General features: G+C 50.5%; 7 protein-coding genes across 7 annotated transcripts; 4 read left to right on the top strand and 3 right to left on the bottom strand.

Moving 5' to 3' along the window:
- Positions 1-517: 517 nt before the first annotated feature.
- On the top strand, positions 518-1,689 carry BDR25DRAFT_375363 (uncharacterized protein; the record flags this gene model as incomplete). Its single annotated transcript, XM_033697389.1, has 6 exons — positions 518-582; positions 635-713; positions 772-808; positions 858-947; positions 996-1,494; positions 1,572-1,689. 6 exons carry the CDS (start codon positions 518-520, stop codon positions 1,687-1,689), a joined length of 888 nt encoding a protein of 295 aa, XP_033553266.1.
- A 1,259-nt stretch (positions 1,690-2,948) lies between these two features.
- BDR25DRAFT_172015 (uncharacterized protein) lies at positions 2,949-4,355 on the top strand (the record flags this gene model as incomplete). The annotated part of the gene is made up of 4 exons (XM_033684139.1): positions 2,949-3,058; positions 3,124-3,197; positions 3,255-3,460; positions 3,738-4,355. Coding segments are annotated over 4 exons (1,008 nt in total), but the record flags the coding sequence as incomplete, so codon positions are not given.
- A 561-nt stretch (positions 4,356-4,916) lies between these two features.
- BDR25DRAFT_331229 (elongation factor G, mitochondrial) lies at positions 4,917-7,813 on the bottom strand. Its single transcript, XM_033692612.1, has 4 exons — positions 7,524-7,813; positions 7,342-7,453; positions 6,087-7,256; positions 4,917-6,036 (listed from the first exon to the last, which is right to left on the bottom strand). The coding sequence occupies exons 1-4, from the start codon at positions 7,736-7,738 to the stop codon at positions 5,131-5,133; spliced, it is 2,403 nt and encodes an 800-aa protein (XP_033553264.1). The 5' UTR covers positions 7,739-7,813; the 3' UTR covers positions 4,917-5,130.
- Positions 7,814-12,336: 4,523 nt separating this feature from the next.
- BDR25DRAFT_65895 (uncharacterized protein) lies at positions 12,337-13,820 on the top strand. Its single transcript, XM_033698886.1, has 2 exons — positions 12,337-12,873; positions 12,942-13,820. The coding sequence occupies exons 1-2, from the start codon at positions 12,474-12,476 to the stop codon at positions 13,670-13,672; spliced, it is 1,131 nt and encodes a 376-aa protein (XP_033553263.1). The 5' UTR covers positions 12,337-12,473; the 3' UTR covers positions 13,673-13,820.
- Positions 13,821-13,968: 148 nt separating this feature from the next.
- Positions 13,969-15,026, bottom strand: BDR25DRAFT_321882 (alpha/beta-hydrolase; the record flags this gene model as incomplete). Its single annotated transcript, XM_033691999.1, has 2 exons — positions 13,969-14,662; positions 14,896-15,026. 2 exons carry the CDS (start codon positions 15,024-15,026, stop codon positions 13,969-13,971), a joined length of 825 nt encoding a protein of 274 aa, XP_033553262.1.
- Positions 15,027-15,939: 913 nt separating this feature from the next.
- Positions 15,940-16,765, top strand: BDR25DRAFT_277515 (uncharacterized protein). The gene is made up of 4 exons (XM_033687617.1): positions 15,940-16,150; positions 16,208-16,297; positions 16,347-16,440; positions 16,497-16,765. Exons 1-4 carry the CDS (start codon positions 16,061-16,063, stop codon positions 16,697-16,699), a joined length of 477 nt encoding a protein of 158 aa, XP_033553261.1. The 5' UTR covers positions 15,940-16,060; the 3' UTR covers positions 16,700-16,765.
- A 211-nt stretch (positions 16,766-16,976) lies between these two features.
- Positions 16,977-18,471, bottom strand: BDR25DRAFT_339432 (uncharacterized protein; the record flags this gene model as incomplete). Its single annotated transcript, XM_033693385.1, has 2 exons — positions 16,977-18,206; positions 18,277-18,471. 2 exons carry the CDS (start codon positions 18,469-18,471, stop codon positions 16,977-16,979), a joined length of 1,425 nt encoding a protein of 474 aa, XP_033553260.1.
- Positions 18,472-18,674: the final 203 nt, after the last annotated feature.

The raw sequence follows: 18,674 nt of genomic DNA, 5'->3' as shown, positions 1-18,674 counted from the left end.
TGTGTGTCTTAGCGCTCACGTGTTAAAGCTTGATTATACGCTAGCCACACCTACTGGGTTAAGCACCGGGACATTTCCAGGATGCTTGCATCCAACATCCGCCAAGTCGCCAATCCATCCTCTGCATCGGGTATTGTATCAGACCCCTTTGCAGTGCGAACTGTTGGCGTGCGTCTTCATGCACTGGCGGTCAATTATCCTCAACGGTCAAGATGGAGGAGACAGGCGTGAGTGAGACAGGGAGCAGAGCCTTAGCCGTCTCAAGAAACGCGATGGTCCCTCCTTGACTATTTCCAATGAAGGCTTTGGATCTTCAGCGCTATCCAACTCGCAGAGAGTTACTATGGGGCTATTATCCAATAATAACGGCAACTTCCTTCAAGGCAATGCCCGCCTTAAGATCCGGCTTTTCATTTAGCGGCACCTTACTGGGCTTAAATCTCCTGGTCCTGCTGTCAATGGGTTTGGGTTCGGGCTTCATCTTTGGTCTCTCCATTTCTTGAAAAAGGATTTCACCATGTGCTCCTTGTTTGGTTATACGATTATACTTACCCTTTCATACACAGCTCTTGCTCAGACATGGTACTAAAATCCTCTTCCTTTCCCGTTCAACACTAGCTCATTGCACTTCCAGTTATTTCCCGAATGGGGATGAATCTGGATCCGACACAGCGTGCAACCCAAACTCCTTGGTGTCTACCTGTTGCTTCGAGGTACATCACCTCTCGATTATTTGCTCATCTTCAAAGTCTTTGCTCATGATTGTTAAAGGGCCAAGCATGTCTTTCGAATGGGCTTTGCGTCTCAGGTATACCCCAAGAATGCACGTCATGCAAGTGATATATAACTCATTGTAGATCCACATAACGCGACGGCGGCACGATTCCATCGGGGAACATGTACCGACAAGAACTGGAAGAGCAGCAACTGCCCTCGGGAGTGTCTGGGTACGAAGCCTAGTAGAACCAGCAGGAGTTGCTACTAATTGCATTCAGACATCGATAACAACGGTGTGCCAGTATACAGCTGTAACCAAACGAACACTGATTCGTATTGCTGTTTTGACAACTGCAAATGCAGCAGTCAATTTGAAACATTCTCATTCACTACCGCAGAACTGTATACCCTGACAATCATCGGCGAATCGTTTACGAACACTCACACGTCCACTTCGGCTACTTCCTTAGTTACTGCCTCGAACTCCGCCACCGTTTCCCAGCCTTCCAGCTCCTCAGTGCAAACGACCGGAAGTGCTACCGCCGGCGCCGTCAAAGCCACAGCAAGCTCAGGTGCGACGGAGCAAAAGTCGTCACCAAATTCAACCGCTATTGGTGTCGGCGTCGGCGTAGGAGTAGGAGGCGCTGCCCTTCTCGCTGCAGCTGCATTCTTCTTCTGGCGACGGAAGAGAGCGAACAAAGCGAGGTACCAAGAGCCTGGAACCTTGTACAATCCTTCAGAGGCTCCCACCAATGAGTACTGTCCACCTGCTCAAAAGTATGCATATTATGCCAATTCAAACGAACTTTCGAGGTACTTGTTTCGCTCGAACAGACTGCTGACAAGCTAATAAGGCATCCTAGCTCTGAGAACGCCGCTTCAGAACCTCACGCCTTTGAGATGTCGGCTGATAACCATCACCATCCTGTAGAGCTTCCTGCTGCCGACGCGATGGCTAAGCAGACGAAGTAGACGGCTAGGGTGGTGAGGTGGAATCAAGTCCCGCGGAAGCCCTTAGTCTCTACTACTGCATATTAGCACCAACTTACGAGATATTAGCAGGGAAGATCTGATTTGTTGAATCTCATTCCAGAGCCAGTGAAAGCCTAATAGGATGCTTAGTTCGGTTTTATTGCAAGGCTTGGGACATACAGCGAGCTGTATAGCAGTAACCTAGAGCTAGGGATTTTAGGGATTAGAGGAAACTGATTGCATGTCACTATTTTGTTGTTTTGCTTTACTAAGATGCGACATTTTGCAATAGACGTACGTAGATCTTTCGGAATCACAAGCAACATCTTGTACGACTATCAGTACTCGAAATTTCATATACCTACTATCTCCTCCGAAGGCACTATTCATTGCGTTGCTGCTTGTTTCTTTCTCAAAGTAGACATTCCCCTGTGGTAGATTGTACATGGTTATCTCTGCTACAGTCTATCAGTAAAACCAGGGAATCCGGAGGTGTATAAAGGTGGCGCCTTAGTTGACACTTCCACCTCGCGCTGCTACAAATTTCGTATATCTATCATTTCCTTCAAAGCCCTTTTTATTGCATTGATACTCGTGTATCTTCTCAATGTAGAAGTTCTACCGTGGCGTTCTTCGCTGACATGGCCGCCTCGCGCTTTTGCCTAGTTCGGGTGCTTCATGATTCATCTAGCTTGAGGTAGCCCGAATAGTGGTTCGCTGGCCTTAAACACTGGGATGGGATCAAACACCCTATTTCCGAGATCCCCGATTTATGCACCGGCCAATTTTTGGCCGTGGCGCGACAAACTTTTTACATGTGGGAGTTAGTGCCAACAAATGGTGGGTTGGAAGGCTGTAAGCATTTGGGTTATTAGACCGATGGATCGCGTGATGATCTATATCTTGAAATTTGCTTTTGAGAACCTGCTCCTGACTTGTTCGTCTCGATGGCCATGGTTTTCTCAAAGTTAGAGGTGTTCTATGAATTGGGGATGAACACACTTGCCAAGCTTGAAGATGACAATTATCCAGCCTTCCTAATACAGACTAGCCCCGTTCCTCTCTTTCACGACACTCGTGCATCCATGTTGGACCCATTTCCATCACCTGGCCTGCATCATCGAGGCTCGACGAATTGCATCTTCTACTCATGATATACTAGGCTTCTCCCTCTGTTTATTCGATTTCCTTTCTCATCCCACCAAAGCGCGAGAGTTACTCGACTTCCGTTTGGGTTCTCCCTGATTTGGTGCGCCGCAATGCCGTCACTGCACCCCATTCTCAAGAAATCGTATTGGGTGCTTGCCGGCGTTGGAGGTATATGGGCGGCGTTTATGGTCTTGTTAATGAATCCTTGGTTCCAGAGACAGTAAGTTCAGCAACAATAATTTCGACTTCGTAGTAAGTATCATAGTCCACTAATTCACATGCAAGTGCCCTATATATGCACAAAATCAATTCCGGCTTCTGGTATAATGTCTCGAATCCTGAGAGTTTTGGATTTGCAAGTATGTCGCCTTCAATTCCCAGATAACTTCATATGAAATCTAGTTAATGGGTTGTAGAGGGCCAGGTAACTCCTTTCAATCTCCGCACGCCGGACGGAGAGACATTGTATTGCTGGCACGTGCTTCCTATAGATGTGTATCTGGATCATGAGAATGAGATCGTACAGAAGGCGGCGGGGTTAGTGGATGATCTGACGACGACGGTAGGGTACAGATTGATGAAGAAGGATCATAAGAGTCGGATTGTTGTGAATTTTCATGGGGTAAGTTCCCCAAGTATTTCTCTTGTATCCATTCGCGTCCTCTCACTTCCTTTTTGTGGACTCTATTACAGCATGTTGGCATCTACCATGGAGTATTATCAAGAGGAATTTAGTCCAGGAAATCTCTTACTAGCACCGCGGAGGAGAATCAACTCTACCATGTTCCATGGTAGTTTGCAACATGCCTAGAGGATCTAGATGGGTAGCCTCCTGACTTCTCTTCTCATTATAGACCTACCTCTATCTGCAACTTATGTTCTAACCTTTGTTCCCATAGAACGCTGGTCACATCGCCGAAGGCTACAGAACCCACACCTACCGCTCTCTAACCTCCATCCCGCATACCCACATCCTAACCTGCGACTACCGGGGTTTCGGGTACTCCACAGTTAATAATCCCCCCCATCTCCCCACAGAACCAGGTCTCATAACCGACGGAATCACCCTAATCCACCACCTCCTGACCACCCTCCAACACCCCTCTTCCCGAACCGTCCTCCTCGGCCAATCCCTCGGCACCGCCGTAACCGCCGCATCCGCTCTCTTTTTCACTAGCCCCTCAAGCCCCTCGCTTCCCCCCACTATCATTCCCCCCAAACCCTCTCTCCCCCCACAATCCTTCGCCGGAATCATTCTCATCTCACCATTCCCCTCTCTCACAACGCTCCTCCAATCCTACAAAGTTCGGGGTATAATCCCCATCCTCTCTCCGCTACGGCCGTACCCTCGCATAGCCAACCTCGTATCCTCCCGAATCCTCGACCACTGGCCCACACTCCCACGTCTACAAGCCTTACTCACCGCATCCCCGGCCTCCAAAACTTCCGTTAAAATATCCATCCTCCACGCACGCAACGACCAAGACATCTCCTTTAAACTCGGAGAAGCTGTCTTCTTAGGCTGTGAATCCATCCTGCGCGGCGAAGAAGGCGTGCAATCCTTCGAAGAACGGCGGAGTATTCACGGTGGAGAGCGGGTCAAGCGAGGCGCGTTCGCGTATCGGAAGATGGAGGATGTGGAGGCTGCAGCCGGGGGTAGGAAGGGACGGAGTGTGGAGTTGGAGGTTGTGCGGTATGGTGGGCATAATGAGGTTGTGGGGTTTGCGCAGGTGAATTTGGCGGTTAGGAGGGCGTTTATGGGGGGAAGGAATTTTATGCCCGGTTTGGATACGGAGTAGGTTTGGTGGGTGTTGGGGATTAGGGGACTATAGGATTGGAGAATGGGTGGATGAGCGGTTGGTGGAGAATTGAGCTGTAATTCAAATCCTATCTCTTATGGACTCATTTTCACAGTGTCGATCGGAAGGTAGTAACACTGTTTATTCCGTATAAGCGGTGGATATATTCTTAAGGAAGGGTTAAAGGGTAAGAAAGCATCCACATACCTTCCGTCCTTCAAATGTAGTCACTTAAAGCTAGAAAGACACTTGCGTCGTGGCGCGCATATAGGAGTCGAGCGGATATCTATTTCCTTTACCATTTCCCCCCACATACCACCATGCACAAACCACAAACTACAATATTTTACAGTCCATATTCGCTCCAATCCAGATACCATCCCATCGTCTATATGCATCCTAGGGTGCGTTTGCTAAATGCGACGCAAACCTATCATGAGATCCAAAGGAACCTAGCAATATCACTCTTTCTGCCTAGTGCACTACACGTTCCTTACGCATTCCTGTCCTTCTGCTCCTTCTCATACTTCGCCACAAGCTCCTTCTGCAGCTGCGGTGGCGCTGGACTATAATGACTAAACTCCATGCTAAACTCTCCTTTCCCCTGCGTGCTCGCCCTCAACTGACTACTGAACCCAAACATGCTGTTCAGTGAGCAGTCCGCATAGACTGTGAAATCCTCTGGGCCAATTTCAGTGTCATTGATGACCGCATTACGCTTATTCAACAAGCCGACAACATTGCCTTGGAATTCATTGGGTGCAGTGACGGTGGTTTTCATGAGGGGTTCGAGGACTTGGGGATGCCCAGCCATAAAGGCCTTACGGAAGGCTTGTTGCGTTGCGTTCTTGAAGGACATTTCGCTGGAGTCGACAGCATGGGTAGCGCCATCGTTGATTACCATGGAGGCGCCGAGCACCTTATGGCCGAGGAGAGGGCCATTTTTGCAGGAGGCCATAAAACCCTTCTCACAAGCAAAGAGGAATTTCTCGGAAATCGTGCCGCCGGAGATTTGTTGTTCGAACATGTTTTCTGTGAGCGACTCACTGGGTTCCATCCACCCAACAACTCTGGCGAAGTCTCCGGATCCACCTGTTTGTTTCTTCAATGTATGGTCGAAGTTTACGCGCTGGGTAATCGTCTCTCGGTATGCGACTTGCGGCTGGCCGGTTTCACAGTCGACACGGTATTCTCGTCGCATGCGCTCGACATAAATGTCTAAGTGCAGTTCTCCCATCCCCGAAATGACAGTTTCTTGGGATTCAGGGTCCACATGGACGCGGAAGGTAGGATCCTCACGTTGAAAGCGATTCATGGCTTTGCTAAAGTTGGACGTGTCTTTGTTGTTTTTCGGCTTGATGGAGAGGGAGATGACAGGCTCAGGAACGAACATGGAGGTCTACATCAATCAGCATCTCTAATGCTTTTGGGGAATAAGGCGTTTCTTACCATGGTGTATCCCAAAGATCCATCAGTGAAGGTATCTCCAGACGCACAGTCGACACCAAATACGGCGCAGATTTCTCCAGCTCCAATTTCCTGTACTTCCTCCATTTCGTTGGAGTGCATGCGGACAATTTTTGGAATTTTGATCTTCTTGTCTGAGCGAGCATTGAAGACATTCATACCTTTTCTCAAGCTTCCCTGGTAGACTCGGATGTACGTTAGTTGTCCAAAGTTGCTCTCTTCGAGCTTAAACGCCAGCCCCACAAACGGCAACGAGTTGTACGACACTAGTTTGACTGGTGCCTCTTTTCGTGTCTTATCAAGCGCCAGATTCTCGACTTCGGAGGGATTGGGGAGATAATCGCACACGGCGTCCAGCATGGGTTGGACTGACTTATCAGCTAACGCGGAGCCCATCACCACCGGGGTGAACTTCAGAGCAATAGTGGCACGTCGGATTGCCGCTTTGATCTGCTCTTGCGTCGGCTCTTGTTCGTCTAGGAACATGTCCGCTATTTCATCGTCGACATCCGCCAAAGTCTCGATCAGTTTGTGTCTTTTCTCCTTCGCGAAGTCGACCAGGTCTGCTGGAACTTCCTTCTCCACGATAATTTCTCCTTTAGATCCTTCATTGTAGATAGCCTTCATCCTGATAAGATCTACAATCCCCTGGAAGCTGTCCTCTCGTCCGATTGGCACTTGAATGGCTGCAGCCGGTATCCGCAGCTTCTGGTTAATTTGATCTACAGCCTTCCAAGGGTTCGCGCCCATTCGATCCATCTTGTTAACGAAAGATATCCTGGGGACATTGTACCTCCTCATCTGCCTATCAACAGTGATGGTCTGACTCTGCACGCCGCTAACAGCACACAATATCATGACAGCACCGTCCAGCACTCGTAACGCTCTCTCCACCTCAATTGTGAAGTCAATATGGCCTGGGGTGTCGATTAGGTTGATGTGGTACTTCTCCTCCTGTCCGTTTTCCTTCTTCACCCAGTCGCAAAAGGTAGCCGCGGATTGAATAGTAATACCCTTTTCACGCTCGAGATCCATCGAGTCCATTTTTGCGCCGACGGCATCTTTGCCGCGCACTTCGTGGATGCTATTGATGCGGCCAGTATAAAAGAGGACGCGTTCGGTTGCCGTCGTTTTGCCGGAGTCAATGTGTGCCTATCATAACAGCATATATCAGCCATGTTCCACCCAAACCAGTTGTCCTGCTCTCTTGGAGACAAAATTTGGGCCATCTTCTTACCGCAATGCCAATATTCCTGACTTTCGACAATCGCGCCGCTTCGAGAGGATCTAGATTATCGATGATTATATCTTGAGCGAGCGTGGAAGGGTCTGCGGTAGCTTTCTCGAGCCTACAAGTTCGTCAGCAATCAATTACTCTCAGAAGTACGGCGCATCGCCCTGTCTTCAATTGGCACTGACACTGCAGCCGCGGCGCCAGATTGCCATCTTCTCTGACCATACGTCTTGTCGTTATTCAGTCTCAGACCAGTGATCAATCCATTGTTATATCTGGCGCGTGGGATCGCAGCTGTCAACAAAGTGTATCTCGAGGGAGCTCGTGCAGCTTGTCTCGAACTATTTCTTATGCAGGCCGCCGCAAGCGATTGCGCCCGGGTGAGGGACTGGACCCTCATCTGCAATAAAATTGATTACAGGAAGTGCAGGAAAGCAGGAAAGCAGGAAAAGAGAGGACGACGCAGCCGTCTGCTTTGACTTCAATAGACGACACCACCCAAAAAAGTTCGACAAGACTTCGGAGGTTCGGAGTTTCTGCCGAGACGTAGTCACGTGCTAGCGTATTCTGATCGACCCGGCAGACGGGCACCGTTAACAAATTACTGCAATGGCCATTCTTCGGTGGGCCTTCTGATAATGATGGTTTGGATTGGGGTCAAACACCAAGCTATCTATCCATTCGGCTTATCCATCACACACAATAGATACCAATTTAGTCGGTCAATTGAATATATCCAACCAGCACACTAGTGACTGGATCAATGGATCTCAACAAGAAAGCTGTGCAAGAACCATGCCAGACAAGCTACCCTAATAACACCCCGTGGTAATGGTAAAGCTCCCCCAGCTGTGCTCCTGCAAATGCTAATACGAAGAAAGAGTTGGGGTGGGAACGCTAGGAAAGAGGTGGAAGAAGATGAAACGGGGAAATTTGCGCTGGACGGCTTAGATGCAGATGTGGTTTATCAGCATAGAAGGAGATGAGGGCTCAGTTGTCGACCGAGAAGACACAGAGGACAGGCTCGCGCTATCTGTCTACAACCCGTTAGCGGATTGCCTGACCCTCACCGAAGTTCGGAGTCTGCAGTTCTACGGCAGAGGATTCTACCTGATCTGAGGGAGTATCTTCCCGCTCGGGCTCAGCTAGGTCCTTGTGAACTGATTCCTCATGAACTTTGGTACCAGCTCCATTTGGTTCAGCCGGGCCGGCGTCCCCTGCACTGTGACCATTGGTTGCAACGGTTTCCTTCTCATTGGATGCCACCTCTCCAACCTTCTTCTTCCCTTTGGCAACTGTGCTCTCTTGCCCAGGTTTAGGCTTAGGGAGAGCCCTGGTAGAAACCCCTTTTCGTGGAGGGGAGACAGGTTTCTCTTGCGTCTTTTTAGCACTGCTTGTTGTCGGCCGCATCATCCTGGCCAAAAAGCCCTCATCTGGAGCGCCTCTAGTTGAGGCTCGAGAATCCGGACGTGCAGTGCTTGGGGCAAGGGAAGCCCGGGAAGGCTGTTTGCGGGCTGGAGGAGCTGTCTTCGGAGCTGCGGGACGGGACGCAGTAGATGGTTTGCGCACTAATTTCGAGGCGGCTTCTTCGTCGTGCTTTGCAGCATAGGAGGCGGTTGGAGCCGTCAAGTGAGAAGGTAAACGAACTGGACGCGTAGGAGATTTGGGCCTAGGCTTCTTAAACCCCCCTGGAGAGGTTGTGGTACCGTCCTTGGGAGGCGGAGGCGCAGTCGACTTTGTAGGAGCCGGCTTCTTGTTCTCCTGCACGGCTGTCTTTCCCTTTGCCGCAGCGCTTGCAGTAGCCCCCGCAGCAGCGGAAGCCGTTGAAGGCCTCAAGGAGGCTCGACTAGTCTTTGTGGTTGGAGCCGGCGCATGAGACTTGGTGGTTGGGGCCGGTGCATGAGACTTAGCAATAGGGGCCGGGGTATGAGCTTTAGCAGTTGGAGCCACTGCGTGAGTCCTACTAGCCTGAGCCGGAGAATGCCCCTTGCTGGTCGAAGCAGAAGCATGGACTTTGCTGGTTGGAGTAGGGGCGTGAGCCTTGTTCGACTCCTTCACGGGCGCAGGAGACTTTTTGGCAGGTGCAACAGGGGCTGCTTTTGGTGTGATTGGTGTCCTGGGTAATCGAGCAGGGCCTGGAGACTTTGGCAACGGACTCTTTGCAGAGCTTCCTTTGGTAATAGGTGCCTTGGAGGTAGAGATTGCGAGAGGCTTCTTGGTGCCTGGCTTTCCATTCGTTGCAGCGTGAGCTGCTGCAACTGCGACCTTACTCTTGGAAGGGGTTTCCAATGAAGTTTTTGGTGCTTCTGTTGCTGTCGAAGCTTCCAGCGCGACTTGGGGAGTGCTCAGCGTCGGAAGAGGCTCGGTTGGTCGAGGGACCACTTCACCGCCAGACACCGCAGCTTTGCCTTTTGGATCGGCTTGTTTCAAAGATGTCTCTTGTGCCCCTGACACAATGTTGTCCGGATTCTCGACCGGTATTTCTTCAATCTTCTCGGGGGTGGGTTCAACAATAGGCTCGACGACGTGCTCGACAGCAGGCTCGACAGCAGGCTCGACAGCAGGCTCGGCAGCAGACTCGACAGCAGGTTCGGCGGGAGGCTCGACAGCAACCTTGGCGGGAGGCTCGTGAGCTGCCGTGGCCTCAGGCTCAGGCTCAGGCTCTGGCTCGGTCGCAGTTGCTGCCTGGGCGATTGGCTCCTCCACCTTGGGTTCATTCTCCTGTGTTGTCGCGGGCTCCGGGAAGTCGGAGCCCTTCATTATGCTCCCAAGATTCGGCATCTTGTCCGTTGTGTGCTCCTGGATTGGAGGGGGTGGTCTAGGTGACTCTCTCTCGGCGACGGCCTGTTCTGGAACAGTCTCGGCAGTGGCGTCGCTGTTCTTGCGCTCCTCCTTCTCTTCGGTGACCCGCTTCTTCGATTCAGCAACGGTATCCTCTCCAACCTCCTGGCTGACGCTGAAGCTCTCTCTGCGCTGGGTGGACGTGCTGTTTACGCCGTCAGCAGTGCCCTTAGTAGTTCCCAGGTCCTTTGCGATGTTGGTGCTGGGGCCGACCGCTACGAACGACGCTCGAATTTTATTAGTAGAGACTGGACGGTCGTCGAGGTTGGCTGGAGAGCGGTTGCGGGGTTCAGGAGATGAGGAAGCGTTTTGGGTCTCAAACATAGCCCTCAGGTTCCGGACACCGCTGCTTTGACGATTTTGGGCTGACATGGCTGCAACCAAGGCGAATTGCCGTCAGTGAGTGTGCAGGTGGGAGCGGGTGTGGTTGCGTGGAATGGTGTGTTGGCTTGGGGAGTTTGGGTGCAGACAACTTGGGAGATGCTGGTCAAAATTACGACCAGGATCAGCTGAAACGCGTCTGTAATCTTGTTTACAAGCAAAGACGGTGTCGCGGTTTCAGGGCTAAAGAGCGCAGACGGGGACTCACAATGTCGACCTTGTCAATGTACGAGCATGGTGATTATTTGCTTTTGGGCGTAACGGTGAGGAGAGAGAGGGACTGTCTCCTGGGTGACTGAGAGAAGTCACGGTCCGAGCCACAACACACCGCCAAGCCACAGAATCGATAGCCCCAACGCCGCAACTGGCAGCAGCAGGACGTCACTCTGAAGAGCTTAAAGAGCTTAAATAGCTTAAATAGCTTAGACGCTGTTCAACTCCAGCCGTTCATGCGCAGGAAAGGAGTGCGAAGTACGGATCCGTACATTTACCGCCAATCATCGTTGGCTGCGACGTGATTTCCTATCACATTTATCCTTCAAGCCAATCACGACGCGTATGACCGCAAAATGGCAGCCACCTCCCATTGCAATTCCTGCCCTCGGCCTCGCAGCAGGTTCGAACGCCACCTCTTCGCTGGTGTATTGTATCGTCCCCAAAATTGCATCTATCGTGAAGCAGAGGACAGGTAGTCGTCTTCTCCTCTTCTCCTTCTCATTTTTGAGAGGAGCGACTCCGCTAAAGTAACAGTCTCTGTGCCTCCTCTTGTTTCCTCCGCGTCTTTCTTCATCTCATTTTGGTTTTCATCCAGCCTAACATGCCATAGTGTGAGCTGGTCTTTTGAATCGCACTGAAGCCACTCCACCACTTACTGTTCTCCAGCTCCCGCTGTCTATCGTCGCCTACCGCTCTCGACTCAAACCTGGTCTAGACCAGCCCAGACAGTCGAGGAAGCTCTGCGCTGCTGTGCCCATCGTTGCTCAGTGATATCTACAGCGACCTCGTCACAACGACAAGTCGTCAGAAAGCCTATCCGATCACAGAACCGAAATCGTAGAATAAAGTTTGGCCACTTGTTCGTTCTCCCATCTAGATCTCCAAAATCAATCCCTGAACCTTGCGAAAGAATCAGCAATGATCTTGGTGAGAAAGAGGGTAACGTGACGGCGTGCTTCGGTGGCGCATGCTGTGGCATCCCATGCGGGACATGCACGTGGCGTGATTTCAAGACTTGTCTGACAGATTGACGAAGTAAGCTAGAAATACTCGGTATTCCTCCAAAAATCACGCAGAGAGATTGTTGACCACCTCAGAAAGCATCTTCCAAGGCTGAGTTGTCAATATTTAGGCGACAACATTCGATTCCGACTGAGCCACTCTTGGAGCTTGACGCAGCTGCGTATTCATGCACAACAGTTGCGTGGCTGGAATACGAATTCTCTCCAGTAAAAAGTCACCGCTCCAGCCGAATTCCATATGGGGAGACTCAGACATGCTCACCGCCGCGAACGTCATCTGGCCCTGTCGGCTCCCACTGTCTCTGCCCTTTCTTCGCCCATCTTCGTTCCGACCGGAGCTCGTGATGCGCGCCCAATAGAATGATGCCTTTGACTGTAATATGCAGCTGAACAGAAGCATGGAGCAGCGGCTTGATGCACCGCATATGTGTCAACGGCTGCCTGGTCACTCCACCGGTGTCGCTCAATTAACCTACATTCCTTCGTGACCGAAGAATATATGCTCTCTTGTAACACTGACTTAGTTGAATGGCAAAATCTACAACCACTGCCCACCTTGCCATGATCGTACTATTGCAAAATGAAGGAACTTGCTACTTTTGACTCTGTAAGACCTGCACTCTTCTTTCCACTCGCTGCCATCTCATCTCTGTTCGATTCTTCTTTTACTACATCATGGTGGACTCGTTCTCACAAAAGCTTCCGCAGGCGAAGGGCATCCTTCAGAACCTCGTTGTTGTCGTTTCGCTTGTCCATACTTTGATGGACTCGTTTGGTTCCGCTAGCGATCTATACAAAAAGCTCAAAAGGAAAGAGAAAAGGATCGAGGAAGATGTAGAAGTGTTGAAAGAGCGCCACGGCATGTCACCCCGAAGACGAAGTGACTCCGACGATTCCGACGAACGTCCTGACCGACATGGCGGCCGAAGCAGGAGGAGCAGAAGTAGGGGAAGTCGGCGGAGCGCAGACTACAGCGACAGCGACGAAGAATCGATGTGTACATCTGGGGCACTTGTGCGCCAGGAGTATGAACGCGGATACCGACATCTTGGACAAAAGTTTGCTGTGGGAGATCGTACGTCTTGATTCTCGATCCCCAAGGTCACTTTCGAGTTTATGCATTCTAACAAGCTCTTCAAACAGTAATTACCCAAAATCAACTCCAAGCGCAAATAATCGCAATGCAACAAACCATCATCACCATCTTCCAAGAATGCGCCCTCATCTACGGCCCCCGAACTAACCCCGTCTCCCACCACCTCGCCACACTCCTCAACACAACCCGCGCCGCACGCTCAGGCTCCATCGAAGCTCTTGCTCTCCAATACCAACGCATGCTCACGGGCGTCGGAGTCCCCGAGGGTCTCCCTGCCCCACCATTAGAAGGCGTTACAAACGAGATCGTGATCCGCACAAAGCCACGTGCAAGAGACCGCAGCATGGATTCCAACACCACCACCCGCACCGGTCCCACTGCTATCACCGAGCGCGAAGTCCCCCGCGGCTTATTCTGCATGTATGCAGTTGACCTCCAGAAACACGCCGACCAGCCCTTGGCAGACGCATACAAAGAAGGCGGCGATGGACGGTGTCCCTACTGCAAATTCCGAATCCCCACTCGTCCCGGCAAAGCCTGGGAAATCGTCAAGGAAGACGAGAGGAGTAAGATTGGGAGGGAGAGGGTGTTTTTGCTCGAGAATCGGTTCGTTGTTAAATCCCATAGAGATGGGGGGCCGTATGCTTGTGTTCTTTGCAGTGTGCATAGGGAGAACGACACTGTGTGTGATAGCGTAGCTGCGCTGGTGGATCACGTGTGGCAGGACCATTTGTGTGGGGAGTTTGAGAAAGAGGTGAATATTGTGGAGGTTGGATGAAAAGAAGGCTGGGTTTCGAGACTTTAGTGCGAAAGAACAAAGAGCTTAGAGCAAAGGCTTGCATAGTGCCGTGGTCCGCCGCGGACCCATCGTTTGGTAGAGAAGACAGATCGGATAGAAACCGTGAAGAAAGGAAATGAGAGGGAGTGATTGATAAACTATCACTTGGTTTACATACATTGGTAAAGATTTTGGATAACCACATAGAGTTACACATAGCATATTTAGCTTTAGGAATAATTGCCATGATAATATCACGCTAATAAATCCTCAGAACAGACGACTATTCTCATGGATCAAAACTTGGCAACGACCTCCACATCTCCCCCAGTCTCTCTCCCATTAAGCAACCCATCGACTGAGCACTTCGCAATACTATTTAAATACCACAGATGCGCACCAATATCCGTCAGAATCCACGCCGTATTCCCATTATAGTTAACATTTCCCGTATATGTCTTGATATCAGTAGCCGCGACAGTCTGCAAATTCGCTTTGTTGATATAATACTCGGGACTGATGTGCACAAAGTTAAACGAAATTGGAGGAAGGCGCGGAACAGGATCGTTCCAATGGGTGATGCGGTAGTTTCCACCCGGTTGGTTCGTGATATAGTCGCTCAGCTTAGGGCTTGCGATTCTGGGGGATCCGAAGGTATACAGTGCCACCGTATATCCAGAGTTACGCAGTTGTGCTGCAGCAAGAGACGCGATGGCGCCGCCAAGGGAGTGGCCCGTGGCGACAATTTTATACTTAGGATTAGCTTGCGATGCGGACTTGACGGCGGCGAGTACTCCGTCTCGAGCTTCGAGCCACGAGTTCCAGAACCCACTGTGTGCGGTGCAGCCGGTGCAGAGGTCGGTATTCACGGCTGCAATGTCGAAGTTGGCGATCCAGTTTTGGATCGAGGCTGAGCCTCGGAAGGACACGATGACGAGGCTGTTGGTGCTGTCTACGGCGACGAAGCCGGTGACATCTGTTCTGAGGGAGCTGTGGGAGGTTAGGCCAAGGTATTGACGAGAGTGACGCACCACTTTGTTAAACGGCGTGAATAGTAATGAATAGTATGAAATTAACAAAGGGGAGACGGTGGCATGCGAAACAAGGCAAAGAAATAAATGTGTATAGACAACGCTTACAGAAAATATGGGCTCAAAACAAGAGAACACTGTACAGTATCTAATAAACCGACATCTTGGTGTACAAGAACTTCGTCAACTCACTTCTCGAATTCGGTGACAGTTTTCGTCTTTGCAGATTGAACGAGTGGACAGTTCCCAGACGAGCAAGTGACCTTGTCTCCAGGAGAATTGTTGTTACTTGGACAGTATGCAGCGGCACTGTACTGCTCCATTAACTGGAACGTAGCGAGGAGATCTGAGCTCACAGCTGCAAGACAAAAAGTCAGTTAACCTGGATCGATGGTAGAAGTGATTTGGTGTACCTCTCTTCTCCACCGCGACGGGAGCAGCAATGACGGTGCATCCCGCAACCAATAGCCAAGCAACCACAGCTAGTAAAAGAGTGATCATGATAGAGTGGCGAAAAGAATGACAATGAGTAAGGTAAGGAACGAAGGGAAGCCTGGGCTGACGGCAATGCCCTCACAAAGAAGCATACCGACTGATTTTATGTACATATTCACTGCTCCAACCTTGCACGGGGGAATCTGCAAGGAGAACATAGAGAGCACATTGTCAAGAGCTCCCGGACAAGTAACCGTGGTGAATGAACGCCATTCAAGCCACGCCCGTTCCTGGCAACGTGCCTTAGAAAGCTTGTTTGTCGAATCATCGACCATATACGCTGTTTTCTGTCAATATTTCCTTTTCGGCTGGTGAAGTGTGAAATGCCGTCTACATGTCGTTATTGGCCAGTGCTAAAGTGTGATTCGCGATGGCCCGGCGGCTCGGATGTTTCGAGGGAAGCGGAACCCAGGGACGAGAAGTGCACAGCCTAGAGCTGAGGGCTTGTGTTAGAGTTCACATGGTAAGAAGAAGGCGGGATGCAAGCTGGTCCGAGAAGGGCGTCCAAGAGAAATAGTTTGATGTTGAGGAGATTGATGGTTGGAGATGGCTTTTGGGCTGGTGGCTAATACGGATTAGTGTGGTCGGAAACTTGCATCGACTTTTGCATTGCTTGCTAGTCTATTCTAGGACTTGCCCTGAAATGGGTATTCTTCCGGCATCTCCTGACTTCCGCTCCGTGGTTCACATTAGTAGTGACTGTTTTTAGACAGAGAGATAGTGAATACACTTGTACTTCGAGGACAATTGTGCAAAAGAGTAATACACAAATGTGCATCAACATGAGGTAGAAAATCCCTCGGCTTATCGATAAGACGCTCAAGGATTCCGCTCTGCCAATTTCGACCCCAAAACATAGGACATGGCATCAATCCAATCTGCGCCAGTATCCTTACCCCGCGTTGCTATCACATACTGCACGCAATGTCGGTGGATGTTGAGGGCAGCATATGTAGGACAACTCCTCCCTTCTTCTCGAACCTTTCCCGTGTTGACGACGAACAATTAGTTCGGTCAAGAACTCCTATCAACGTTCAGTACACAGATCGGCGAAATAGCTCTGATACCAGCAACCGGTGGGCTGTTCCAAGTGGAGCTGGTAAGGTCATTGCAATCGCTAGAATCCAGAAGACTGATCTCGAGTGCAGACATACACGCCACCTGAATCGGCTCAAGAGGGCCAAGATGTCAACGTGAAGAAGGTGCTGCTCTGGGATCGAAAAGAGAAAGGAGGCTTCCCAGGTATGCTTTTAGTATCGTCATATCACCCAAGGTCGCGAGGCTAAATCGCGTTGCAGAGACGAAAGTGCTGAAGCAACTCGTAAGGGATCACATAGACCCCAGCAAAGATCTAGGTCATTCGGACAAGTATGGGAAGAAGAAAGAAGAGAAACCAAGTCAAGAAGAACCGAAAGGTGGGTCAGAAGGGCAGAGTGTCCTGACCGAAGACGCACAGGTCAAGAAGAACCCAGACGGATCAGTATGCGAAGATTGCAGATGAATTTCCTTCCAGTGGAAGGATAGGAATCTTGTATGAAGTAAGCTGAAACGTTCTCCACAAGGCTACATCAAGATAAAGCAAGCCCAAATTGAGTCAGGCACTGCCGACATAATGTGTCAGCCCACATCACACGTCCCTACGCACGGCACAACATCTTGCCTCAAAGCCACCTCGAGTAGCTATCATTGCATCCATGTAGTCCCCACTTGATGTTAAAGATGAGCAACACCAAATCCTTCAGACGTACAGTCTTCTCCTTGAACGCTCCGCTTGTATCCTAAAGGTCCCGTGTTTCATTCTCTTCGCGGTCGTTCTCCCAGGTCCCCTCGTCGACTTCACTCTTCCTATCGGCATCCTCTGTCTTCCACCACCCCCATTTCGACTCACGGGGCTGAAGGCGTTGAATCTGCCTTGTCAGACGGATGTCCATCAGGTGGTTCTGCCTCCGCATATCATTTAGTGTCTTCGCCTGCTTGAGGAGCTCGCCCTTGAGGTCTATCAACTGGTGTTCCAAGAATTCACTCAGCCGATTAGATTCCTTGTCAAACCGATACATCCCGTTCTCATCCGGAATGCCGAGAGAGTCCCAGAGGTTGTCGAGGCGGAGTTGGATCGCTTCGCTCCTGTTGGTTTGAACTTGAGACAGCTTCTCAAGTCCAGCAAGGCGAGCCTTCATGGCACTGTTCTCTTCAAAAACATACGTCATAATAGAAAACATCATCAGATCCATTCTATTGTCGACCTTTTTAAGATCCCCTCGCGTCACGATATTCGGTTTCAAAGGAGCAGTGACCAGGAGGGTCAGGAGAAGGACGCCAATGACTGCGAGGCCATGGATGATGTAGGCACCACCCTTTTGCAACCCGCCCACCCACTCCTTGCGAACCATGTCTTGCTTAGTCGACTTTAGAGTATCAGTGCTATCGCGCTGCATTGGCGCCTGCCTAATGGTGGTGCAAGACTCAAAGGCCTTAATCAACAGGTCTTTAGCCAGGTAGACCTGCTCGGTAGCTCCGGTCGAATACTTCATGATCTTGGCAAGTTCCCGGGACATCTCCTCCGTTGCAGCCTTCCGAGCACCTTGACTCAAAGACGACAGCTCCAGTTCATCAATACATTTAGCCGTCGTTTGGTTGACGACTTCCATGACATATGCTGCCCCATTACTGATGGAAATGGAGCATTGGAGGGCCTCGTCTTTGCATGCGGTTGCGTAGTCTTCTGGAAAGACAGGCAAGGGGAAATTGTTAGCTTTCGTAGCGATCGGTATTTCTGGGGCCAACGCCCCTGGAACTCTATCAAACATAATCTTGAGCACCTTGATCGCGGTACCAAGCTTATGAGTGGCTTGAGCAATGCGGGGAAATTCTTCATACTTATTCCATTGATAGAGCGGCGTATTGTCGCTATCTTGGGTTGCAACGTAATCTCGGAACTCTTCTATCTTAGTGTTCAGCTCATGCATGCATTCGAGAATGCGATTGATTGCCGTTTGAAGGCGTATGCCCTGTGTTAGGTAACATAAGCATTCGTATGGTGGAGCCAAACGGCGAAGTGGTGCCTTTTCGGGTGCTTACTTCTTGCTCAACGACGCTGTTCAGCGCATCCTCGATACCATCTTGTAGTGACTTCTGGCCAGGCTTATCTTTGTAACCATTGTGCGAATTATAGAGATCCTTTCTGTTCGGTGGACACAGGCTGTCTTCACTGAGGTTGTCGCCCTCAGAGTTGTAACCGCTTGCAGGGACAGGGTGAGGTTCAACATCCTCCATTGCTTCGTGTAGGATAATAAGTCTGCGGCGGAAAGATTCTAGAGGTGTTCCTAACCCGTTGCTTAGCTGTCTAGACCTTCTCGACTGATGGGTGGAGCGCTTGGATGGTCGGTGCTAGGTTGCAGTGCAAATGAAGCCGGCTGTATATGTTAAGCGTTTCTTTCCCACCCATTTGACCGCCTTGGTTTTCTGGTTTCTCCATT

This window comes from Lindgomyces ingoldianus (assembly GCF_010093535.1).
Source record: "Lindgomyces ingoldianus strain ATCC 200398 unplaced genomic scaffold BDR25scaffold_3, whole genome shotgun sequence".
Taxonomy (NCBI): domain Eukaryota; kingdom Fungi; phylum Ascomycota; class Dothideomycetes; order Pleosporales; family Lindgomycetaceae; genus Lindgomyces; species Lindgomyces ingoldianus.
This window is presented reverse-complemented; position numbering and strand designations above follow the sequence as displayed.